The 27,908-nt window shown below is 34.5% G+C and overlaps 1 protein-coding gene across 1 annotated transcript in view; it reads left to right on the forward strand.

Annotated features, from left to right (window-relative positions):
- The window catches only part of LOC148623338 (dipeptidyl peptidase 3-like), a 60,955-nt gene that overhangs the window by 27,056 nt on the left and 5,991 nt on the right, over positions 1–27,908 (forward strand). Inside the window, exons 13-18 of the mRNA XM_088565128.1 lie at positions 2,594–2,686; positions 4,199–4,261; positions 6,714–6,838; positions 7,847–7,967; positions 10,742–10,921; positions 11,405–11,567. Of these exons, the coding sequence (XP_088421254.1) occupies positions 2,594–2,686; positions 4,199–4,261; positions 6,714–6,838; positions 7,847–7,967; positions 10,742–10,921; positions 11,405–11,567 (745 nt within the window). The remainder of the gene's footprint in view (positions 1–2,593; positions 2,687–4,198; positions 4,262–6,713; positions 6,839–7,846; positions 7,968–10,741; positions 10,922–11,404; positions 11,568–27,908) is intronic.

Genomic DNA, 27,908 nt, shown 5'->3' on the forward strand with positions numbered 1-27,908 from the left:
ATAATAATTTTAATTCCTCTCAGATATTCACTTGATGATTCAGTGAGTTGTGTTTACATTATTTACCACCCTAAACACTCAGTGTATAAATTTAAGGTCACAAATATGACCACAAATATTTACTGTAGACATAATAACCTATACACTACTGTAGACATGACACCCAATACAGTGCTGTAGACATAACACCCGATACACTACTGTAGACATGACATCCCATACATTACTGTAAACATGAAACCCAATACAGAGCTGTAGACATGAAACCCAATACACTACTGTAGACAGGACACCCTATACAATACTGTAGACATGACACCCATTACAGTACTGTAGACATTACACCTAATAAAGTACTGTAGACATGACACCCGAAAAACTACTGTAGATGGGATACCCAATACACTACTGTAAACATGCCATCCCATACATTAATGTAAACATGACACCCAATACACTACTGTATGAATGACATCTGTACATTACTTTAATGTAGATATTACAACCAATGCATGACAACCAAGCCAGTACTGTAGACATGACATCCAATACACTACTGTAGACATGACATCTAATGCACTACAGTACATATGTCACCCAATACAATACTGTAGACATGACATTCAATATACTACTGTAGCCATGACACCCAGTACACTATTATAGACATGACACCATATATAATTATGTAAAACACCCAATACACTACTATAGACATCCAACCCAATACATTACTGAACACATGACACCTAGCACAGTACTGTAGACATGACATCAAATACACTACTGTTCACATGACACCCAATATACTACTGTAGACATGATACCCAATACACTATTGTAGACAGGACACCTAGTACAGTACTGTAAAAATGACATCAAATACAGTACTGTAGACATGACATTCAATATACTTCTGTAGACGTAACCCCCAGTGGAATACTGTAGACATGACATCCAATAACAACTGTAGACTTGACATCCAATACACTACTGCAGACATTTCATCCAATGCAATATTGTAGACATAACACCCAATACACAACTGTAGACATGAAAAAAAAACACTAACAAAACTGTACAGACCACCCATGTCAGTCGCCAAACCAAAAACACTAACAAAACTGGACAGATCACCCATGACAGTTACCAAACTTAAAACTTATCATTTCCATGTATTTTTTTTTCATTCAGGTCTTGGAATTTTATTTTTTCAATAATATTTACATTTCTGATGTTTTTGTATGAATCATGTTGTTTTTAGGGTAAGTTTTATTACTTAAACATTGTCTTCTATTTTTTCTCTCTTTTTTACCACCTGTTAATTTAAATTTTGTTGTAGAATAATATTACAACCCACTTGTGAACTCTTGCTCTGTCATGTTTATTGGTTGACTTGCATTTTAAAAGCCAAGGCTGTATATCATATAACTAGGAAATAAAACTTCACAAGTGATGAAAATGGGAATCTTTATTGACATCCCATACACTACTGTAGACATGCCATCCTATACACTACTGCAGACATGACATCCTATACAGTACTGTAGACATGACATCCCGTGCACAACTGTAGACATGACATCCAGTACAGTACTGTAGACATGACATCCCATACATTACTGTAAACATGACACCCAATACACTACTGTAGACATGACATCCAATACACTACTGTAGACATGACACCCAGTACAGTGTTGTAGACATGACATCCAATACACTACTGTAGACATGACATCCTGTTGACATCTGTACTATTACAGTATTGTAGACATGACCACTAGGGAGTCTTGATCCCTCAAGTTTTGTTGAAGGTATGGCCCTTTGAACTTAGCTTGCTGAAGTACACTACTGAATTGGATATAGTATGGTGGTCATCACACCAAATACATTGATCATCCTGTCATCCAAACTCCTCTCAAACTAATAAAAAAAATTCAAGAAACATTGGGTGAAGTCAGGTTACAATATGTTGTGCATATTTTACTAGGCAGTTTTGATCTCTAAAATTTTGTGGGAGTTGTGCCCCTTTGAACTTAGTTTTCAGAAGTGCATAACTGAAGCATCTTGTCATTGCAACTTCTTACTAAGGAATTTTATACAACTTGGTATGTAAAGAAGCAATACATAGTTGTGCATGTTAAAGGAAAATTTGTATTCCTCAAAAGAATTGCTTGAAGTTAACTCAGATTCACAAATTCTGTGTACTTTGTACTTTTGGTCATTTTTTGGTCACATTTCCGATGAAGAAATAGGAGCCAGACCCAATAAACATTCCTTATTATAGTTTATCACATGTGTAAATATAAAGTTATTTCTTGAGTGTTGACGAAGTTTTCTGGATTGTGTCAAAAAGCAACAAAATTTACCAATATTCTGCAGTTTTTTATATGATGCAAAACATTTGTGGTCATATAATGGTATTCTGCTTTTGCCGTAGGGACAATCGTTTGAGAATAAATGTACATCTATAACAACATATTATGTTTTCTATCACAGAAAATTAGATTTTGTCACATCATATTACTTCTTAAAAAGATACTATTTACCTCATGGATCTTTAAATTATCTTCCTTTAAATGTCTTATAGGTTCTATTTGTGAAGTGGAAAATTGATTCTTTCGAAGTACAAGTTGGACTTCATGAGTTGTTAGGTCATGGTAGTGGTAAACTGTTCATCAAGGTTTGTATTATAAGTAATGTATCCTTTGTCTTCAATAATCATCTATCATTTTTGTATAAAATTTAGCCTTTATATTATCAAAATCTGAAATACTGTTTTTTTTTGTCTTTAGATACAACATAAGAAGAAGTACTTTATTTGAACTACATTTCATAAAACCAGACTGTATAAAATATGACACATTTCCCAGTGCAATAGAATTAAGAGTAGAAACAATTGTGTGTACAATGTATCAGGTTTAGACAGCATACACCTATATCACTCATTATAATATAAACAGTTGAATCTACACATGCTGTATGTAATGGATTAACAAACCTTTGGAGGACTATCTGTAATGTGTGAGAAGTATTTTTACCAAAGATATGCTTCTAGTTTCAACTAATTAAAAAAATGGTAATCAGGAGCAATCACAGATTTAAAAATGATCTAATGAGAAACTTTACAGGATTGTTTACAACAATGATAAAATATGACGAGATTGTTCTTTTGATTTTGTCTTTGCTCTAAATTGTCATTGAAACTTTAAAATGGTGGATTCTCATCCAACCTTCACATTGAACTCAGACAAAACTATACAGACCATCCATGATAATTACCAAACTGAAAACACTTACAAACTGTACACACCTCCCATGTCACCAAACTGAAAACGCAAACAAAACTGTGCAGACCTCCCATGTCAGTCACCATACTAAAAACACTAACAAAACTGTACAGACCACCCATGTCAGTCGCCAAACCAAAAACACTAACAAAACTGGACAGATCACCCATGACAGTTACCAAACTTAAAACTTATCATTTCCATGTATTTTTTTTTCATTCAGGTCTTGGAATTTTATTTTTTCAATAATATTTACATTTCTGATGTTTTTGTATGAATCATGTTGTATTTAGGGTAAGTTTTATTACTTAAACATTGTCTTCTATTTTTTCTCTCTTTTTTACCACCTGTTAATTTAAATTTTGTTGTAGAATAATATTACAACCCACTTGTGAACTCTTGCTCTGTCATGTTTATTGGTTGACTTGCATTTGAAAAGCCAAGGCTGTATATCATATAACTAGGAAATAAAACTTCACAAGTGATGAAAATGGGAATCTTTATTGACATCAATTTCAATGAAATTTGTTTCTGTCAACCCCTGACATTATTTGCTAGTATCATTTTTTAGAGAGCCACCATAAATATAAAGTTATTAGCAGTATGTCTTATTACAGAATTACTGAAACAGAATCTTTAGGGCAGTGCATTATTGTATTTCTATAGTCTCCGTAGGTCAACATCAAAGTTTCTTGACAGAGCTTTGATTTAAAAGCTTGGTTTAGAAAAATAGATTACTGCTTACAGAGTAGGGTTCTACATATTTAAGAAATACTATATGGGCTTTCTATCAAAAATCACAACTGTTGCACTGTGTCAAATGTTTATGTCTTTCTATTCAGTTTATGTCTTTCAAGCAGGAAAATGATATCTTGAGGTAGAGTGTTTCTATGAAACTATTTTAGGGAGAAGATGGAAAATTCAACTTTGATATAGACACAGTGGAACACACAGAAACCCAGGATAAGGTTAGAAGTAGCTGGAATTGAATAATCGGTCAGAAATATTATTTGTCATAGGTGTGTTAATCATCTTGATGTGGATGGGTGGGTAGTTTTTATATGACCGCAAACAAAATTTTGTCGCAACTTTAGTTTATTTATGATAACGAGTGAAACACATCAAATCTTTTTGAAATTCTATTGTTTCTAAGGACATTGCAGAAGGCCCTACAGTTTTTTGGAGGTTTTTGCCCTGCTGCCCCTTTTTAGGTGAACTATCGCCATCACTTGTCGTCCTTCGTGGTCGTCTGTCGTCGTTAACAATTTTTCAAAACTCTTCTCCTCTGATACTACTTGACCAATAGATACCAAACTTGGTATGAATGTTCCTTGGGGTATCCTGCATAGAAGCGATTTGGGGATTTTTGATCCGTCTTAAAACATGACCACCATTACTAAAAATAGATCATAGTAGTCAGACAGTAGTTTTTTGCATATATCTCCAAAATCGTAAGGTATAACTAAATTCTGACTGGGTAAAAGCGTTCAGCATGATGAGATCTATCAGTGGTGAAATTTTCATTTTAATCTGTTCAGCCATGTTGGAGTTATTGCCCCTTTTCAATGTTTTTTGCTATTATTAATGTTATTTCTTTCAAAAATCTTCTCCTCTGACACTACTTCACTAATTGAAACCAAACTTGGTACGAATGTTCCTAGGAGTATCCTGCATAGAACTATTTGGGGATATTTGATCCATTGAAAAACATGGCCACCATTACTAAAAATAGAACATATATCTCCAAAACCGCTAGGTTTAGCCAAATTCTTTCGATATCTGAAATGATCCTTATTATAAGGCCTACAAAAGTCTTTAGGGATAAAAGTTGTCAGAAGACTTTTTGTGAGAGTTATTGCCCTTGAAAGAGGAAAAATGATGGTATTTTTTGTTTGTTTGTTTTTTTACAGTTTTCAGCCAATATCTTTAAAACTATGATTGATAGAAAGAAACCTTTGATTAGTGAAATGATCCTTATAATTAGTCATACCAAAGTCTTCTTGAGTCAAAATTGTTGGACAACTTGAAAGGCAAAATTCAACCAGGTGAGTGATTCACGCTCCTGGGAGCCTCTTGTATTTTTATTGCCATCACTTGGTGTCCATCTTTGTCTGTCAGTGTGTTGTCATTGTTAACAAATTTTCTGATCTCTTCTCCTCTGAAGCTACTGGACCAATAAAAACCAAACTTTATATAAATTCCTTTGGATATTCTGCAATTGTCTTGGAAATTTTTGATCATGGCTGCTGTTACTAAAAATAGAAGGTAGGGGTCAGTCAGAAGTATTTCACATATATATCTCCAAAACTGTTAGATTTAGCCAAATTCTGACAGGCAAAAGTTTCAGCAAGTTGAGATTTATCTGTAATCAAATTTTTGTTCTAATGTGTTAAGACATGTTGAAGTTATTGCCTTTTTTTTGCATTTTTTTCACTATTTTTAATGTTATTTCTTTTAAAAATCTTATCCTCCTACACTACCAGACCAATTAGAACAAAACTTGGTATGAATGTTTTGGGTTGTTTTTCATAGAATTGATGAGAGGATTTTTGATTCACGGAAAAACATGGATGGGGTTACTAAAATAGAACATAGGGGTCAGACAGAATTTTTTCATGTACATCTACAAAATTGATAGTTTGCCAAATTTTGACTATGGTAAAATGTGTAGCATGATGTGATCTATCTGTGGTAAAATTTTCATTTAATCTATAAATCTGTACGGCCATGTTTGAGTTATTGCCCTTCTTCAAAATCTACTAGCTATTTTTAATCTTATTACAATGTATTTTAAAAAAATTTCTCCTCAGAAACTACTGGACAGCAATTAATGAAAGTTGATATGATTGCTCCTTAAGTATGATCATTAGGAATTTTTATCCACGAGGAAAACATGGTTAAAAAAAATTGACTTTTTATTGAAAATTTTTAATTGAATTTCAAATTTTTTGCTATATTGTGTCCTAACCAGTTGTTGTGTCCATAATTAACTGTAAGTCACTATGATTAAGTGTTTCAAAAACTAATATTGTGTACACTTGCCCCAAGTGAACATAGTTGGACATGCTGCATGCTGCAAAGCACTTTATTATAATCAAGGATTCATAGTAAACAGAGACAGGGAGGCAATTATGCATTGGAAAAAAAAGCATTTAAAAAATTGTTGTTAAATAATGTAAGTTATTAGTATTTGTAAAATATTTCATTATGTATTTTTAGTTTTTGCAAATAATAACTGGTTGATATCTTTTTTGCTGGAGATATCTTGCGATGAGGATCTCAAAGGTTAACTATGTGACCATAACTTAAAACATCTTGAATAAAATTCTTCTTTGCCAACATTAATAGCTAGAGCAATAAGTACTTATTTATGCTGAGATTCATGACTTGTTGGCTGATCCTGATTTTGTGTTCTTTTAGATAACAAAATGGTACAACCATAATGAGACTTGGGATGGCAAATTTACAACAATTGCATCGACTTATGAGGAATGCAGAGCTGAATGTGTGGGAATATATCTGTGTCTGTCAGCAGATGCTCTCAAGTGAGATAAGTTTTTATTTGCTGCTAGTTGTTTATTCCACTGATGTATCATCTCATTCTTCTATTTAAATATTCTACTTATGTTTCTATTTATAAAGAATATATTGGACTTGTTTCTGTTTTCATAGAATATACAAATCTGTTCTAAATATGATACTTACAGATTTTTTGTGACAATAAAAGGCAGATCTGAAGGCACAAGTGGTGCACAGAAACAATCATTTTGTGGTGTCTGGATGTAACTTGAGTAAAAGTGAATGGATATCTTCGAAATTGTACCACAAAATGTGATACCCCCAAAGGAGGGTGGAGATTGACTTTTGCTTGGGGTTATGACTGAAATCATTTAGGAATAAGGGGCCAAATAGTATCAATTTTGATTGTGGTTGAATACTTGTCAAATAAATAATCAAGCATGCAATAAGTAATCTTCAAATGGAGAGAAAAATCATGGTCACAGGTTATCTTTATGTACAGGTTAATTTTATCTAAAATGCACTGCATATGGATATTTAAAAGACTTCTATGACATGTTTTTGCATAATACAGTTTGTCCCTCAGACAGGGTTGCCTGTAATTGCAATCAAAATTTAGGGCTGTATCATGCTTGAATAATGCTTCCATATTGGCCCAACTGTTCATAGTTTGAACTCTGCAGTTGTATCAAGCTGTGCCATGCAAAATGTTTTACTCGTGTTTTATATAAGATGTGCATTACTATTAATGCCTATCTCAGGGAACAGTGTTATTACTTGATCCATGAAAGGCATATTGACCTCATTAAAACTCCTTGACTAGATATTGACTTCACAACGGTCTGTTGCTGCTGGACTAGCATACTGTAAATTAAAAGACTTAATCATCAAGAATATAGGATCTGTTTTTTCAAAATGGACTTTCGGAATTTAAACGCAGATGGTAAATTTTTTTTCAATATATCTGGATATGAAGTCTTTATATCTGTTAAGTGTCGTGTGAACTTTTTTCAGTTTTGTAATGACTTTTGTAGGATATTTGGACACTCTGGTGATTCTGCTGATGATCTCATTTATGTGAACTGGTTGAATATGGCAAGAGCTGGACTCCTGGCTCTTGAGTTTTATTCTCCAGATACTCAGGCATGGAGACAGGTATGTAATAAAACACTCACCAGAGTCCCAGGTATGGAGACATGTAATAAAACATTCTCCTAAAACCCATGTATGGGGGCACGTATGTAATAAAACATTCTCCTGAAATTCAGGTATGGAGGAAAATATGTATTAAAAACATTTTCCTGAAACCCAGGTATGGAGGCTGGTATGTAATGAAACATTCGTCTGTCCCAGGTATGCAGACATGTATGTAATTAAGAATTTGCCTGAAACCCAGACATGGAGACAGGTATGTAATTTAACACTCACCAGAGTCTAAGGTATGGAGACGTGTATGTGATTAAACATTCACCTGAAATCCAGACATGAAAACAGGTATTCCTGAAACCCAGGTATGGAGGCTGGTATGTAATGAAACATTCGTCTGTCCCAGGTATGCAGACATGTATGTATTTAAATAATTTCCTGCAACCCAGACATAGAGACGGGTATGTGATGAAATATTCTCCAGAGACCCAGGCGAGGAGGCAAGTATTTAATAAAACATTCACCAGAATCCCAGACATTGAGGCTGGTATGTAATAAAACATTTACCAGAGACACAGGCATGGAGGCAATTATGTAATAAACATTCACCAGAATCCCAGGTATGGAGGCAAGTATGTAATAAAACATTCACCAGAGACACATGCATGGAGACAAGTATGTAATAAAATATTCACCAGAATCCCAGGCATGGAGGCAAGTATGTAATAAAACATTCTCCAGAATCCTAGATATGGTGGCAGGTATGTGATAAAACATTCACCAGAATCCCAGGCATGGAGGCAAGTATGTAATAAAACATTCTCCAGAATCCTAGATATGGTGGCAGGTATGTGATAAAACATTCACCAGAGACACAGGCATGGAGGCAAGTATGTAATAAAACATTCTTCAGAATCCTAGACATGGACGCTGGTATGTAATAAAACATTCACCAGAATCCCAGGCATGGAGGCTGGTATGTAATAAAACATTTACCAGAATCCCAGGCATGGTGGCAAGTATGTTATAAAACATTCACCAGAATCCCAGGCATGGAGGCAAGTATGTAATAAAACATTCTCCAGAATCCTAGACATGGAGGCAGGTATGTAATAAAACATTCACCAGAGACACAGGCATGGAGGCTAGTATGTAATAAAACATTCTCCAGAATCCCAGACATGGAGGCTGGTATGTAATAAAACATTCACCAGAATTCCAGGCATGGAGGCTGGTATGTAATAAAACATTCACCAGAATCCCAGGCATGGAGGCAAGTATGTTATAAAACATTTACCAGAGACACAGGCATGGAGGCAAGTATGTAATAAAGCATTCTTCAGAATCCTAGACATGGAGGCTGGTATGTAATAAAACATTCACCAGAATCCCAGGCATGGAGGCTGGTATGTAATAAAACATTTACCAGAATCCCAGGCATGGTGGCAAGTATGTTATAAAACATTCACCAGAATCCCAGGCATGGAGGCAAGTATGTAATAAAACATTCTCCAGAATCCTAGACATGGAGGCAGGTATGTAATAAAACATTCACCAGAGACACAGGCATGGAGACTAGTATGTAATAAAACATTCTCCAGAATCCCAGACATGGAGGCTGGTATGTAATAAAACATTCACCAGAATCCCAAGCATGGAGGCAAGTATGTAATAAAACATTTACCAGAATCCCAGGCATGGAGGCAAGTATGTTATAAAACATTCACCAGAATCCCAAGCATGGAGGCAGGTATGTAATAAAACATTCACCAGAGACACAGGCATGGAGGCAAGTATGTAATAAAACATTCACCAGAATTCCAGGCATGGAGGCGAGTATGTAATAAAACATTCTCCAGAATACCAGTTTTAGCAATTGTTTTGGGACAGATGCAATAAAAACAAGCCAGGACTGAATTTGTTATGTTGACAAGGAGAACAATCCCTGGGAATGGACTTATGCTCACTATGAGAATGATCCCCAGGATGACTTACTATGCTCACAATGAGAACGATTCCTAGGACTGCACATATAATGCTCACAATTAGAGCAATTCCCAGGACTGGACTTATTATGCTCACAATGAGAACGATCCAGGACTGGACTTATTTTGCTCACATTGAGAACAATCCCTGGGACTGGACTAATTATGCTCACAAGAAGAATGATCCCCAGGACTGGACATATTATGCTCACAATGAGAACAATCCAGGACTGGACTTATTATGCTCACAATAAGAACGATTTAGGACTGGACTTATTAGCTCACACTTAGAACAATCCAGGACAGAACTTATTATGCTCACATTTAGAAAGATCCCTGGGACCGGACTTATTATGTGCTCATAATGAGAATGATCCTCAGGACCGGACTTATTATGCTCACAATTGAAACCATCCAGGACTGGACTTATTATGCTCACAATGAGAATGATCGCAGGACTGGACTTATTATACTCACAATGAGAATGATCACAGGACTGGACTTATGATGCTCACAATGAGAATGATCCTCAGGACCGGACTTATTATACTCACAATGAGAATGATCACAGGACTGGACTTATTATGCTCACAATGAGAATGATCTCCAGGACTGGACTTATTATGCTTACAATGAGATTAATCTAGGACTGGACCTATTATGCTCACAATGAGAATGATCCCTGGGACTGGACATATTTTGCTCAAATTCTTCTACATCACCTGTTGATTTGTAAACCTAAAAACAAAGTATGTACAAGATTCTTTAATATGAATATAAATTTTTTTTTTTTTGTAGGCTCATATGAATGCAAGATTTGTAATACTGAGAGTAATGTTAGAAACAGGAAATGGCCTCATATCTGTTACAAAGACAACAGGGGATGATGGGAAGGAAGACATTAATCTGAAGTTAAATCGGAGCAAAATTCTACCAGTTGGCAAAAAAGCAATTGGAGACTTTCTTAGAAAACTTCAGGTATGATACTTTAAGGTTTCAGATAGTCCTATTATGTTTGAAAAAAATGGATGTGTGGAAAACCACTTGTCAGTGCCTTAAATTCTTGGTTATTTTATTTATGGTTTTACTCATCTATGCTTAGAGAAGTAATTTATGTAAGGTAACTCAAGTTTATAGTGATGTACAGCTTCAAGTTAAATTCAATTGCATTGAATACATGTATTGATTAAAATATTAGTATTTTAGTCTATACCTATAAGTGACAGAGCTATTTTTACTCAAGTAACATTTGACTTTGTTGATAATGCTGTAATATCCCTGATGTCTCAACTAATCAGAATATGTGAGACTTCCTATAACAGTTTAAATTGCATATATCATCTCCAAATTATGTCACTTCAGACAGAACAATATTTGTCTTTACTTTTTATTATAAATTGAATAAATCTACTAATAGTACAATATTCACATTAAAGAATCTTGTACATACTTTGTTTTTAGGTTTACAAATCAACAGGTGATGTAGAAGCTGCTAAGAAAATGTACTTGCATTACTCTGAGGTGCATGATGATGAAGAACCCAGATTCCTTAGTCTGAGGAACATAGTGCTAGCAAGGAAACAACCAAGAAAAATGATGGTACAACACAACACTATAGTGGAAGGTAAGATTATAGATTGAGTTTGAAGTCCTAAGTGCTGAATTGAATTCATCCTGTTTAAAGTAATGAAATACCAGTTTAGTTTTTAACTCACCTAGCCATAGGCCATGTGAGCTATTGCCATCACTTGGTGTCTGTTGTCTTCATTATTAACAATTATTCAAACATCTTCTCCTCTGAAACTACAGAATGGATTGGGATGAAACTTATCTTGATTGTTCCTTAGAGTATCCTGCACAAAATGGCCATTTGGATTTTTAATCTGTTCAAAAACACGGCAGCCTTTACTAAAAATAAAACATAGGGATCAGACAGCAGTTTTTTGCATTTATCTCCAAATCATTAGGTTTAACAAAATTTTGACATGGTAAAAGTGTTCACCATGATGAGATCTATCTTTGATGTAATTTTGGTGAAAATCTGTTCAGCACAAAATGACTGTTGGGATTTTTGATCCATGAAAAAACATGGCCATTACTAAAAATAGAACATAGGGGTCAGAAGGCTGTTTTTTGCAAATAACTCAAAAACCATTGCCAAATTTCTGGCAGCGGCTAATATTATTCAGAATCATTAGATGGACCTATGATGAAATTTTCAAAACAATTTGTCAACTAATGTAGGAGTTACGGCCCCTGAAACAGTTTTTTTTTTTTTTTTTTTTGCATTTTTCACATTTGAAACTTTGAAAATCTTTTTCTGAAAAACCATTTCTCAGAATTCAATTTCATGACAAAACATGGCCACTGTTATTAAAAATAGAACATAGGGGTCAGAAGGCAGTTTTTTGCAAATAACTCAAAAACCATTGCTTTTAGCAAATTTCTTGCTGGAGTTATTTTGTTTAGCATCATGAAACAAACCTGTGCTAAAAATTTTCATAACCATTCATTGACTGATGTAGGAGTTATGGCCCTGAAAAAGTTTTTGTGTTTTTTTTCTTCATATGTACAACTTCTTCAAAGTCTTCTTCTCTAAAACCATTTAAGATCGTTTAATGAAAATAAGCATATTAGTTCTTTAGTGTATTGTGCTCAAAGTGAATGGTGTGATTTTTAATCCATGAATAGATGTGGCTGCCTATATTTAAATTGGAATTTAGGGGTTGGAAGACAGTTTTTTGAAAATAATTAAAAAATTGTTGCCTTTAGCAAAATTCTGGTTCAGGTCCTACATTTGACAATTCAGTTGATTTTAACTTAGCCTGTCTCCTCAAGTTTTTCAAATAAGCAAATGGTTAATCAGGTGAGCGATTCAGGCTCTCTTGAGCCTCTAGTTGATGTTATTACTTTCAAAATTCTTCTCCTCAGAAACTACTACACAGAATTCAGTGAAAGTTTGTATAACTGTTTTTAGGGTATCCTGAACAAAATCACTGTGTGGATTTTTGATCGACAAAAAAACATGGCCACCATCACTAAAATAAGAACATAGGGGTCATACAGCAGATTTTTGCATATATTTCCAAAACTGTTGGGTTTAACCAAATTCTGACATAATGAAAAGTGTTCAGAATGATGAGGTCTATCTGTGGTCAAATTTTGGTGAAAATCTGTTGACCAATTTTTGATGTTATAACTTTAAAAAATCTTCTCTTCAAAAACTACTATACACAATTTAATGAAGGTTGGTATCCAGCACAAAATGTCAGTTTGGATTTTTGATGAAAAAAACATGGACAATGTTACTAAAAATAGAACAAATGGGTCGAAATATATTTTTTTGCAAATGAGTCAAAAACTCTGATGGAGAGAAGTATTGAAACAGATTTTTTTGTTGTTTTAATGTGTACAGCTCTCTGAAACCAATTGCAACAAAATTAAATAAAAGTTGGCTAAAATTTTTTTAGGTTTTCCTCCACAAATTGATCATTTATAATTTTTTTTTACAGCCAAAATACATGGCTGTAATTACTAAAAATGGGACATGGCCAAAGGATTTTGATTTTCACGAAATATTATGGAAATTGGGGATAGTTACACTTAATCATATTACTCAGAAATAGGGCTATATGGCTTGTCCGGCTATCTCCTCGTACAGTTTTTTTAAATACATCTGAAATATTTTACAGGATATTTTTACACATGATGAAGGTGTGCAGGGCCAAAGGATCTTGATTTTCATGAAATTTTACGGAACTGGGTGATACTTAGACTTTGTTATTTTTTGTCAGATATACATGTATATACCAAGCAATAAAGTTAGGGATTTGTTATGGGAGGTATTCATATTTTTTATGTGTCCATTAATACGTCCATCGTTCCCCTTTTTCTCATCACAACTAGTCTGACACTACCAAACAGAATTTCATGACACTATGTGGCCAGGATACAATATGTAGATATGCATATATTTAGGAATTATTGATCCCCAAATTTATAACCAGGCCATGAATAACACAAACCTTGGAAGGATTTCTGAATCTACAAACCATGTCTTCATACATAAATAAATATGTTCCTAATTTGGCAAATCTAGCGAGTGGGGGCATTACTACTAACAAATGAGGTGGGGGCTCCTGTGATAAACAGGCCTTCTAGTTTTGCTATTTTTTCCTCAACTATAAAAGAATAATGAAAATAGGTAAACATGACATTCTGAGTTGACAGGCAGTATTGAAATATTTTTTTGGTGGCCATTTTACATCCATTTTCACCAGTTGCTCAGATTCCATCTTCAGGAAACTAGGTGTTTTAAAATGATTGGGGGTGACGAAAGATTGTACTGGGCGTTAATTTTCCGTTAATTTTTAAACTTGCTTTGATTTCAATGATAATTGGTTTCTACAGTAAATATGGTCTCCTGATATGAATGGTGATGATGAAAAATTTTGATAGCCGTGGTTTAACTTCATTTTATGTTCTTTTTCAGCAATTTTATACTGGGCTAATGTCCCCTCAGACCTGGTGGAATAACAGGGCATAGGGGACCCCTGCCCAAATTTTTTCCAGGGGTTCTAAAAACACTTTGAAGGCATTTCCAACATTTTACAGTGCCTTAACTACTCTTTTGAACTTACAGCATTTATCAATTTTTTGTCAAATATGGTAACAAAGCATGAAACATTTACTTATTTAATAAGGTATGGTTTGTCAGGTGAGTGATTCTTGTTATATATGCCTATCAAAGATGGGTCCTAGTATGGTATACAAATGTCCGTCTGTCAGTCCACTTTAATATGTCACACTCTAACTTGAGAATCCCTTGTACAATAATTTGCAAACTTTAAACAATTGTTTGTTATGATTGTCTTAATGGTCTTTTTACCTTTTGGAGAAAATTTCAGTTTTGATTGAATGGTAGAAAAAAGAATGGATACAGTGAAATGTAACAAAACCAAACGACAACATAGCAAATATTTTCAGAGATCACCAAAAGGTTTTCAACAAGTATAAGCACACCTCTAAGCTCTGAATGGCCCTGACAACATAAAAAATATATAACGACACAAAGACACATTAATGATCAAAATCTGACAGTGAAATCATGAAATCTGCTTTTGGGTTATACTAGTTTTATAAGGCCTTAATCATCCCCCCTTTAATGTAAGGTAAAAAATGTACTGAAATAACAAACACACCATCGAATTCACTCAAGATAAAGCATTCAGTTGTCTCCATGGAGTAATTCAACATACACCATATAGGCAAAATGAGCTATATAAAGAATGCTGACAGTTACTGAAAGCACTGAACATTTTAAGAATAACAATACCTTAAAAACTTCCATCTTTAATAACTATCCACTAGAATTACAGGGGACTGGATTTGGAGTAATTATGTCAGGTACTAAATAGGCAAGATTTGATGTAGTACAATACTCAGAAATGATTGAATACTTTTTACATATCTCTATGCAAAAACAAGGTTAAAAAAATAGACAAAAATGTGATAATCGTTTACCAATAAATCTATTAATGGCAGACAATAAACTAATCAGATTTTGTTTGAAAGAACATGCTTTATAGACTATATTTCTGTAAGAAAAAACTGTGTGAACAATACCATTTTAAATTAAGAACCTGCAAATACTATGATATGTTTGTATCAGAATATCACCATCTAGGAATGGGAAATTAACAATAGGAAAGTCAAAATCATCTCTTTTGTCTTAAATTTTAGTATGAAAGTTGCCATTTTTCTAGTGTAATATCTAAATTAAGAAAAGATGTATGAGTAATATTATTGTTAGACTTAGTGTTCTTTTGGGTAGATACCTTGAACATAGTTTTAGAAGTTGGGATTTACTGCCAAAATATCATCCAGATATCTAAAAGTATTGTTAGATTCATACAACAGATCATGTTTTGAAGGATGTCTAAAGAGTTTAGCCATGAACTGAATGAAACATGTAATCCCATATTTGGATATAACATGTTTTACTTCAGACTATATATCTGTTTTTTTAACAGTTGTTTGAAGATCTGTATACTTTTTGGTGAAATTCCTATTTTTCCTTTTGGAGTAATTTACTTTTTTTATATTTTTATGGGAATTTTTTTCACACTGTAACTTTAGAATCCCATGTACAATAAATTTCAAACGTAATACATTTGTTTGATACGATGGTCTAACAGAAAAAAGGTAATTTTGATCTATGGGGATTTTTTTTCACATGTCACACTATAGGTTGAGAACCAATCATTCAAATAATTTCAAACTATACCAAATTGTTTTGTATTGTGGTCTATGTGTGTAGAATGTTCAGTGTTCAGTGTCTGGGACTTTTTTATATTTTTTAAACTTCAGTATAACATATGATATAAAAGCTCTAAAAAAGAATTTCCATCAATCATGGGGATGGGGGCATAGCACGTGTTCATGGCACAACTCTTAAATATTATTGCACATATTGTATTTAAAGCTCTGTTAAATTGGTTTTAAGAAATGGCTGAAATCTTTCATTTCTTTTTCAAATTTTTATTTCACTGTCTTTCACCTGAAATTTTAAATTTGATTTTTTTCCTGTGAAAGCAGAACTTGTTATAACTCTCTCCATCTGTCCATTAATAGGGGTACATACTTAATGTCTGTCTATATGTCCATTAATAAGGGTACATACTTAATGTCTGTCCATCTGTCCATTAATAGGGGTACATACTTAATGTGATATTTAACAGTATTGAAATAACATTTTGAATATTTTACATAATGTATACTGAAAACGTTATATTTAAAGGTATCCTGTGCCCCATCTAAAACCCTTTTTAATTCTTTCGGTTGGCTAACTGTTGAGAATAGAACTATAAATCACAAGTGTCTATTGATCTTTAAATGGGTTAGCTGATTAAATAATATGTGTTTGTGAAGTAAATCCATTCTAGAAATGCCATAAACAATGCTCTTTTTATTCCTGAACCTAAGACAGAACTATTCTGACATACTTTTGCTTACTTTGGCCCATCTCATTGGAACACCCTCCCACATGAAATAAGAAGTGTAAAAGGATTAAGTCTTTTTAAGCAGAAATTAAAACTCTTCCTAATGGAGCAACAGGCAAAAGAATAATTCAACTATATTTACATGTACTATAATGATAACTTTGTTGGCATGCATTTATGTACATGTTGTATTATTTACTAGTACTCATTTTGTGGCTTTGAAATTAACCATATATTTTTTTGTTTTTGTGTGAGGGCCTCAGGGAAGATTAGTTGTAAACTAACTGCGTAACCCTCTTGAAATAAAGTATTATTATTATTGTTATTGTTATAGACTATAGTATCCTTCACACACAGAAAATTACTTTGTTCAACATACAAAAAGTTTTTCATTCTTTGGTTAATTTTCTTTGGAAATGGGTTGTACATCATCAATGTACTGCATTTACTGTGCAAACTTTAACATGTTCCAGATTAAAGATGTCAGAATTTAAATTGAGTGTGACAGACTGACAGAAAGACATATAGTGCTGTGGATGGACGGCTAAGGATTTTTCTAACTTTAATGGGCCTAGAGGGTATATGGCTATATCATATGTCGATGGAACGATAAATCAATTAAGTTTTTGAATATCATTCTTTTTTAACTGAAAAGTGGCAGAGTTTTCTGCTATTTTGCATTAATTAGAGGAGGGGTCAAAGATCAATCAACCCCAATACTTTTTGATAAGTGATTTAAGTGAAATCGTTCATTGTAGGTAACAGAAAACAAGTAACATGTAAAGATCATATGTATGGAATTTCAAAAATGTCAAAAAGAACTTTTTCCGACAAAAATTGACTATTTAATCACAGAACAAAAATGCCCCTAAAATTGGTTGCATTTTAGTGCATTTTCAATGATTAAGAGATAAGAAGACATTGTAGAATATTATAATGTATGTTTAAGTATTCTTTACTGAATAACAAATAAAATAACCCAAAGTTCTCGATTCAATCTGCAACATAGACTTTGCAAAATGAGTTTTAAGTTGCAAATTTTCACATATTTAAACTATTAATTGTACTAAAATTGTATAATATGGAATCGTTTCCGGTCAATTTGTTTAGTTTCCAGACTGTTTAATGAACAGAGACACATGTAAAGTATCGAGTCTACCTTACGTTTTGATGAAAAGACTTAAGTTTTTGAGATTTATTTTTGTACATACAAAATTCATACATATTTTTTTGTTGCATTTGTCTTTATATGATTGGACTTGAAATAAAATCTTAAAGATTTAACCATGAATCAGGGATTCTCAAACAAGGAATGCGACTTGGGGGTCATGATAAAGCTGGATTTGGTGATAAATTTGACATTACATAAACCGTGAACTTTGAACTTTGCATTTAAGCAAGTGCAAACATGAACATGCATGTTGTCACAATATTTATGTCTTATGATGTATAACTGTGCACCAGACTGATGCTTGTAATCCTCTGCAGTGGCGGATCCACACTGAAAAGGAGGGTGCCAGCTGGGGTTCCTCATAAAAGGATATTATTTACTATTTTTTGTCAATTTTACACCTGAAAATGACAAATTTTCCAATAAAAAGGGGAGTGCGATCCTATGCACCCCCTCTAGATCCGCTGCTGCTTTGAACAGATTATATAGAGTTGATAAAAACAAACCAGATTCCTTGTAAAAACTCTAACCCAAAAAGAAGAAAGAAGCTCAAACACAATAAATCTTCCAAGATTTTTTTACCTCTCAAAAAGACTCCAGTTTTAGTAGCTATATGAATATGACACAATGGTAACATAGTTGTTATAGAATATTAGTTCAAAGGAAACATCATTGTCCAGGCTAGGGGTGGATCAAGAATATTAAAATGAGAGGGGCTCTGATGAAGACGTTTAAAAACAGGGGATACAATCTATCGTTTTGCTATATTTACTGTCTATAAGTTGTTCTAAACTTCCTTTTTTTGTGTAAACATATATGTACAGAACAGTTGTGGTAAGTGGTTTGTGCATTGAATTTCAACTTTTTACCATGTTTCTCCATTAAGGAAAGTGCATTTTAGAAGAAAAAAAGGCACAAACTTTGGTCCACCAAAACAGGTCTACTAATAACGAACATTTTTCTACTTTCACTTTTTATTTAAGGTTCATAAAATAGACTCCTTTTTTGTAGCATTAATTTTTATGAAAATACAGTTTGTCCTCAAAAATAAGTTTTTAGTGTCATAGCTTGATGTTTACCCTGTACTTTGGATAAAAAGTGATGATTATCACACTGTATTTCTTGGCCACCATGTTTTGATATACACCCGCTCAGGAATATGTAATACAGGGTTGATACCTTAAGCCAATGAATATTTAGAACCGGCCCCTTTTTAGTTTACATATGTTGAAATTTATTTTTTGAGGGGTGGGGGGTCATTTTTATATGTGCGGCATATGCCCTAATATATTGTGGTCATATAATGGTATGGCCCCATTGTGATCCATTTGTAGACACTTGGTTTTCATGCTGTTGTAAATTACGCTAAATATTAACGTCGCATTTCGCAGCGTGGCCGCTTTGTTTGTGACATGATTTATATATGTAACGTACACTGGAAAACTATAATCTTGCAATGGAAAATGCCTCGTTTTTACGCCCTGCTATAAAGTGACACAATGCAAAGTCTTGACTACGATACATTTTGGTGCCGTGACCAGGATAAACGAAGGATGGATGTTCCACGACAGAAATCCATGAGAGCAGGGAACAGAGCAGTCGTGACAAAAATGCTAAAGAAACTGGATGATGCCATTGAAGAACCAACTATAGATTCAGACAATGTTAGAACTTTATTAAACATTGTGGACAAGAAGATATCTACGTTGAAAGGTCTAGACGAACAAATTCTGCACAACACTGAGATGGAAGGAATTGAAGATGAAATCATTGAGACAGATGAGTATTACATAGAGTTAGATAACAAAGCACACATATACAAAAATGTTCGATTCCAAAGACAACCCATGTATGTACTAGTAATCCAGCACTCCAATATAATGCTCCAGAATTCACTCCGTTTTCATTTCAAAATGGAACACCTTCACAATCTTGTTCATTGTCTAGCTAGAATCACTGTCTTCCGAAACTGTCATTACCTCACTTTAATGGAGATATACTTGATTGGCAATATTTTTGGGATTCATACGAGTCAACCGTTCACTTGAATCACACCCTAACTGACGTCCAGAAGTTCTCATATTTAAAATCCTTAGTTCAGTTTGATGCCGCTGGTTTAACCATGACAAATGCTAACTACCACAAAGCAGTAGATTTACTTACAAATCGATATGGTCAGCCACACAAAAAATCAGCGCATACATGAGATCCCTGCTAGACCTACCCGCACCGCATGGTAATCTTGAAAGCTTGAGGTCATTTCATGACAAATCTGAGGCTTACATACGTGGCTTGAATCCTTGGGTCAAGGTCAAGAGATGTTTGGGTCCTTACTGATACCCGTAATACTTGGAAAATTACCCCATGAATTTCGAAAAGCAATAACTCGAGAAAATGGAAATGATAATTGGCATATACAAGCACTTCGTGTGGCTATCACAGAAGAAATTTCAATCCAAGAATCAGGGTACGTAGATTATACACAAAGAACGGAAGTAATTCCAAGTGCAAACTTCGTGACAGGAGTAAGACGAGAACATGGAAAAAAGACCTACACCCACAAGTCATCAATAAAACAACAAAAGTTTGACGAAAAAAAGAAGTGCACTTACTGTGATGGAAGTCATTGGTCAAATGAATGTAAAGAAGTCGTCGACTATGATAAAAGAATAGCAATTGTAAAGGAAAAGAAACTATGTTTCAATTGCCTTGGTACGCGTAGAGTAGCTGAATGTAACTCAAAATATACATGTGAATCTTGTCACCGCAAACACCACTCATCCTTATGTAAAAAGACTACAAATACTAGTAACCAACATTCACAAGATGGTATATAGAGTAAGAAATCAGAAGACGATACGCTTTACACAGCTAGTAGTGAAAACAGATCCACAGTTCATTTGAAGACGGCTATAAGCCCCGTTGTCTATAGTAATACATGTATTGACGCAAATATTCTCTTCGATGAAGGAGCCCAACGATCCTTTATAACTGAGGACTTGGCCACAAAATTGAAGGTGAAAAGAGAAGGTTATGAGTGTCTAAGCATATCTACATTCGGAAACGCTAACAAGAAGGTGAGAAATCTAGACGAAACAACAGTACAATTAAAATCAATTGACGGTGAACTTATTCCAGTCAAAGTGTTAATTGTACCTACTATAGCATCTCCATTACAGAATCAAAATATTCAGTCAACCCAGAAATTTTTTTATTTATGAGGATTGCAATTAGCTCACATGCACAAAGAACAATTTGAGATTTCCTTGCTAATTGGTTGAGATTTTTACTGGGATGTAATACAGGACAAAATAGTACGTGGAGAGGGACCTACAGCTGTTAGTTCAAAAATAGGATACCTACTTTCTGGACCCCTTCCATCAAAGAACAACGACATGTCTATCTCAGTGATGAATATACTTGTATGTATGTCACAAGCAAGAGGAATTTGATATAGAAAAGTTAGGAATCGAAGCCAAGGAACAGAATGACCCAAGTCTGGACGAAATTGTTGAAAACTACATGCGAAACTCAATAGAAAAACACAAAAGAAAGTATGTCGCAAAATTGCCTTGGAAAGAAGATTCGTCAGAATTCCTGACAAATCAAGAAACCACTAAAAGAAGAACTGAAGCAGTGATTCGTCATTTAGAGAAAGACCCAGAGATATTCCAAAAATACGGGGGGATTATTGCCAAACAAGAGAATCGAGGATTTATAGAAAAAGTGCCTATCGATAACAATGCATTTAACAACAGGATATACTATATTCCACACTACCCGGTACGTCATAAGGATTCCTCCACCACTCCAATATGTATTGTGTATAACTGCAGTTGTCAAGCTAGTAGAGAAAGGCCCTGTTTGAATGATTGTCTTCCTTCATACCCACCTATGATGATAGATTTGACTGAAATTCTTGTACGGTTTAGAACGCACAAGTTTGCCGTGACGGCCGATATAGAGAAAGCATTTCTTCAGATAGAACTAGACCCTACAGAACGAGACGTAACGAGATTCTTTTGGCTAAACGATCCCACTGACCCAAAGAGCCCACTCATTATTTACCGTTTTAAAGTCGTATTTTTTGGTGCTACTTGCTCACTGTTTATTTAAAGTTCTACACTTACGAGACATTTCCGAGACAATCCATCAAATACTTCAACAGAACTACAGAAAACTTTGTACGTAGACAACGTGCTGACCAGCTTTGCAGGTGAACAATCTATCTTGCGATTTTACACTGAATCAAGAAAGTTACTGGCAGAAGCAGGGTTTAATCTCTGGTCTTGGAATTCTAACAGCAAAGAACTACAAACCTGAGCCAAAAGCGATAATACTGCAGAATTAGACGATAACGTGAAAATATTAGGCATGAAATAGAATACTGAATTCGACACTATAGGGTATCCAAGTGTAAGAATGCTAGAAATGGACAAAGTGGTGACCAAACGAGAAGTTTTGAGCTTATTGTGGAGGATTTTTTATCTGTTAGGGCTAATAACACCCATGACAGTGAAAGCCAAACTCTTTATGCAGCAATTGTGGAAACTAAAGTTACAGTGGGATGAAGTTCTACCAGAAGATCTCAACAAAAAATGGCATGAAATCGCTATAGATATTGAGGACGCAACTCATCTGAGTTTTCCATGAACTCTGTTGAAATCGAATAAGCTGGAAGACACATACCTACACGTATTCACAAATGCCAGTCAATCAGCTTATTGAGCATCTGCCTATTTAGTAACTGGAAATTTGTCGCTGATCATTATGGCTAAAAACAGGGTCGTGCACGTAAAAACCATTTCACTGCCACGTTTAGAACTAATTGGAGCAATCATTGGAGCAAGATTGGCCAGTCACCTTACAAAAATGATGGACACTAAACACATCTATATGTGCAGCGATAGTCAAATTGTCCTAAATTGGATTATGTCAACAAAAGCCTTGAAACCTTTCGTTGCAAATCCAATTGCAGAAATACGAAAGTTGGTAGAAAATTGTACGTGGAACTACTGTCCGACCAATGATAATCCGGCAGATTATTTTGCACATGGGTTAAGCGCCAAACAACTAGAAGAGAATAGTATCTGGACAAACGGACCAGCCTGGATTTCAAATAGAGATCATTGGCCCACTTGGAACTGAAAATTGCACAAATGCAATACACTAACAACAATAAGTAAAGAGTCAATAAACGAGGAAGGGTCGAAATTGAGTGGAATTTTGAATTGAATGCGCCCATTCATCGACACACCCAAGTACAGTTCATTACAAAAGATAATCCGAATAACCTGCTACTTTCTGCTCTTTACCGAGAATTTACGTGAATCCCCAGATAAACGACAGTATGGACCGCTATGCTTACTGGAACAAAATAGCGCATTAACTTTGCTTGTGAAATCAGTACAACAGGAAGTATTTCAAGAAGAGATCGCTAGTTTAGAATCATCATCCCAGGCAACTGCGCTTGTACGTCAACTTCAACTTTACTTAGACGGAAAAGGGGTACTATGATGCGCCGGAAGAATACATAATGTATCTATTAAAGAGGAGACAAAGCATCCGTCATTATTGCCAACAACTCACAACTTTACCACATTAGTTATAGCCGAAGCACACAAAAGGACACACCATGGTGGAGCTAACATTCAGACACAGTATTGGATACCAAGAATACGACAAGTTGTTAGGTCTCAACCCCGAAAATGTGTCGCATGTAGGAGGATAACCGGTAAACCTTATTCTGTCCCCGACCCTCCACCATCACCCAAAGATACAGTAAGTTACGAATTTCCATTTTTTGTAGATTTTACAGGTGCTATGATTACGAAAGGACAAAATAATGAACTCACGAAATCGTATATATCTTTATTCACATGCACCACAACCAGAGCTGTTCACTTACAGGTTCTTAATGATTTAAGCGAAGAATCCTTTATATTAGCTTTCAGAAGATTTTGTGCAAGATCTGTTCCTAAAATCATGCTGTCGGACAATGCTACTACTTTCAAAGCGGCAGCCGAGCGCATTACTAGATCAAAAACAAACAGTAGAATTCAAGAAATACTCAAACAACAACAGAACCGAGTGGAAATTCATTCCTAACGGTGCGCCGTGGTTTGGAGACTTTTGGGAACATTTAATTGGTCTAACAAAGAGGACTATTAAGTGTACTCTAGGCAAAGTATGTATCAGCATGAATATGCTTGAAACTATTGTGACCGAAATCGAAGGAACGATGAACAACCGACCGATTACCTTCATATCAACCGACATACAAGATCTGACACCACTCACTCCATCACACATGTTACATGGACGTAGACTAGATTCTTTACCAGATGAAGTGACGTTAGAAAACAGTGTTATATCTGTGAACTTACACGTGAAACTGAACAGAAACGTACAAAGACAGAACAAACTTTTACAACACTTCCGAAATAGGTGGAAGCACAAGTATTTAATGTCTCTCAGAGAATATCATCGTACAACAGGGAAAAACGATCAGTCAATACTAGTTGGAGATATAGTACTTGTCCATAATGATTCGTCAATACAAGTTGGAGATATAGTACTTGTCCATAATGATTCGTCGATACAAGTTGGAGATATAGTACTTGTCCATAATGATTCGAATCGTATAAAGTGGAAACTCGTCGTTGTCCGAGAACTTATAAGCGGAAGAGATGGATTAGTCAGGTCCGTCGTGATTAAAACAGAAAATGGAATTACAAATCGCCCTATTGTGAAACTTTTTCCGTTAGAAGTGCGAAACAACGAAAATGAACCAAAATAAACCACTGCTGGCTGGAGGAAGAAGAATCAATGACATATAATTGTGAAATAGACTGTTCAAATTTATTCTTGAAAATAGAGACAATTGAGTAGCGTTAAAGTTTAATCATTTTATTGCAACACTTTAGTTCACTTTGGTAATTGATAATTTTCGTGAATACTTTAGGAAAGACCGACATTTTTCAAAATATGTATTGTATATCATGTTTGGTTAAAGATCATTTTTGGTGGCCCTAGGATGTTGTAAATAATGCTAAATATTAACGTCGCATTTCGTGGCATGGCCGCTTTGTTTTTGACGTGATTTATATATGTAACTTACACTGGAAAGTTAGAATCTTGCAATGGAAAAGGCCTCCTTCTTACGCCCTGCTATAAAGTGACACAACACGAAGTCTTGACTATGATACACATGTACTTACTTAAATATTAGTGATATTGATAAGACTTTACTTGGTATTGATTTTGGGGGTTATGACCCTAACACTTTTGGAATTAGGGGCCAAAAACTAGCATTTCATTAAAATTTAAATATGATAAGTTAATGTATCTCTTTGGTATTGTACCAAAATTGTATATCCCACAAAGCTCAGGCTAGGATTAGTTTTGGGATGATGACCTGAATCAAGGAAGAATTTGGGGTGGAAAAGAGACAAAAAGGAGCATTTTTTTCTTGTTTACAAAGAATTGCATGAGTAAAATTGTATCAATCCATATGCAATATGTTCCATAAGGTCTCATACCATGAAAAAGGTTTCATAAAGTTTTTGGGTTATAATCCTTACTGTTTTGCAAAAGGGGTAAAATAGGGTTTTTTTTATTTTTGATTGAAAAGGATTACTTCTTATTCAGTTTTGAGAATTTTTTTTACATATAGGGATGTTTTTGGTACCTTTCTATGCTGAATATCTGAACATAGCAATAGAATATAACCATTTTTAGTTAAGGGAACAACATTGACATATTTGAATTTTTTTAGTTAGTTCTTGTTGAGTAATGGCAAGTCAAATGTAATTAAAAACTGAAGTTTTTTCCCAAAATAGCTTAAATTGATATAAACTTATAAAATTTATCATTTTTTTCAAATTTGTGATATCTACACTAATGTAGACTCACCAGATCTTCAAAAAGTCTTCAGAATATCAAGATATTACATAGGTCTACATTGGCTTAGATACTTTTTTCACTTGGAATGGGTAATTTACTTCCTGGTTTTAAGAATATCAGCTGTTTTGACCAATGATTATATCTTAAATGTGCAGTACAGATTTTAACTATAGGCGATCAAACTTTAGGTTTAACACTTTTGTTAAGTAAGTAAAAGTTTGCTTTGACTCAAACATCAATTTTCCGGAAAATAAGGGGGAATAGAGATCAACTGGCTGTGGTCATACCATACTGCACTTGGTAAAACTTTTTATCATATAATAATAACAAATCATACCAACATAGCTTTATCTAAAATTGTAACAACTTTTTTTTGTTAACTATGGGTCAGTAATTTATTGAGATGAGTTTTGTCAGGGCTTAACTGATGTTAAATACTTTCACACTGAATAAACAAATCAACATTCTAGAAAGGTAGTTAAAACATCTGTTTTACTTTAACAGATCTCAAATTATTTCAAAACATCCATTCACAACAATAAATCACATGAATAATTGTAAACACTGGCTTTTATTTTTATCTGACCTTGGATATAAAGTTTATTTTGGATAAGATATAATGTACAGTTAATATTTTTTAAATTCATAACATGTAAAAGGGTCATGTGGGGCACAGGTGTTTGGTCCATCTGTCTGTACTTCTACCACTTTCTTGAAATTCTTATTTTTGTGTATGAAAGTAATGTTTATCAACTTAATCAAACGACCCAAAAATTTTGCAATCTTACAAGGGTATGGTGTTGTTTTTATCTGTGTTATTATCATAATGTTCCAAACTACACAAAAAAGGGTGGTATTGATATTGGAATTAGGGGCCAAAACAAGCATTATAATTTAGCTATATAACTCCAGTAAAATCATTTGATGCTTATCATAGTTATTAAATGGTGGTGGGTTCATACTTATCTAAAATGTTTGGGGTTTGATTGATTGATTAATTGTGGTTTAACGTCCGAGCAGCAATATTTCAGGTATATTCAGACAATGAACATGAAATGGATGATAAAATGAACATGAAATGATGATGAAATGAAAAATGGGATGGGACACAAGGATAATAGGGTCAACAAATTTTTATTGCCACTAGAAAAAGGGGAGGGATGGGTAAGGTCGGGCAATTTAGCCTCCTGTGGCGGAGTGCAAAGGTTCCTACTATCGAATACCACAGCAGGGTTCTTTAACATGCGAGGAACGTGGCATCTTTCCCAACATGGTGCACCACTATGGTTTGCGGTCAGGTTTTCCGTATTATGTCCTGACAACCCCAGCATGAAACACGCCGGGGGTACCCCATTCCACCACCTGGGGCACACATCCCAGTAGCCCCTGGCTAGGTTCCTGAGCACTATTTAGTCACCTTTTACGACAAGCTCAGTGCTGCTGCAGGCCTATTCTTTTGACACCCGGACCTGCACAGGGCGTTTGGGGTTTAACCTCTGTGGTCGTATCAAGTTATGGTGTTCGTCCGTTTCTCTGTCCATCATGTTGTGATTGCAACTCCAGAAAAACTGTGAAAGGATTTTGTTCAAATTTTGCAGGATTGTTAGGCACCAAACCTAGTTGATCATACTGCAACAGCATATTGATTTGACAAATTTTATGGGAGTTATGGGACTTGAGTGATTTCCTCCATTAAACTGTCAAGTGAAACTCCTGAAACCACTGAATGGATTTTGTTCAAATTTTTGTTGTCTTTGTGGTCATAAAGCTTCTTTGACCATAGAGCCAATTTCCAGTTTTTCTATAAATATATACATACCAGTATATATATGTTTTTATATGAGACCAAAAAATTTGCATTTGTATAGTGGCCATTGTTGGTGTAGGA

Source organism: Perna viridis, chromosome 2, assembly GCF_037379345.1.
Source record: "Perna viridis isolate PV_CMFRI_1.1 ecotype Kerala chromosome 2, ASM3737934v1, whole genome shotgun sequence".
In the NCBI taxonomy this organism is placed as follows: domain Eukaryota; kingdom Metazoa; phylum Mollusca; class Bivalvia; order Mytilida; family Mytilidae; genus Perna; species Perna viridis.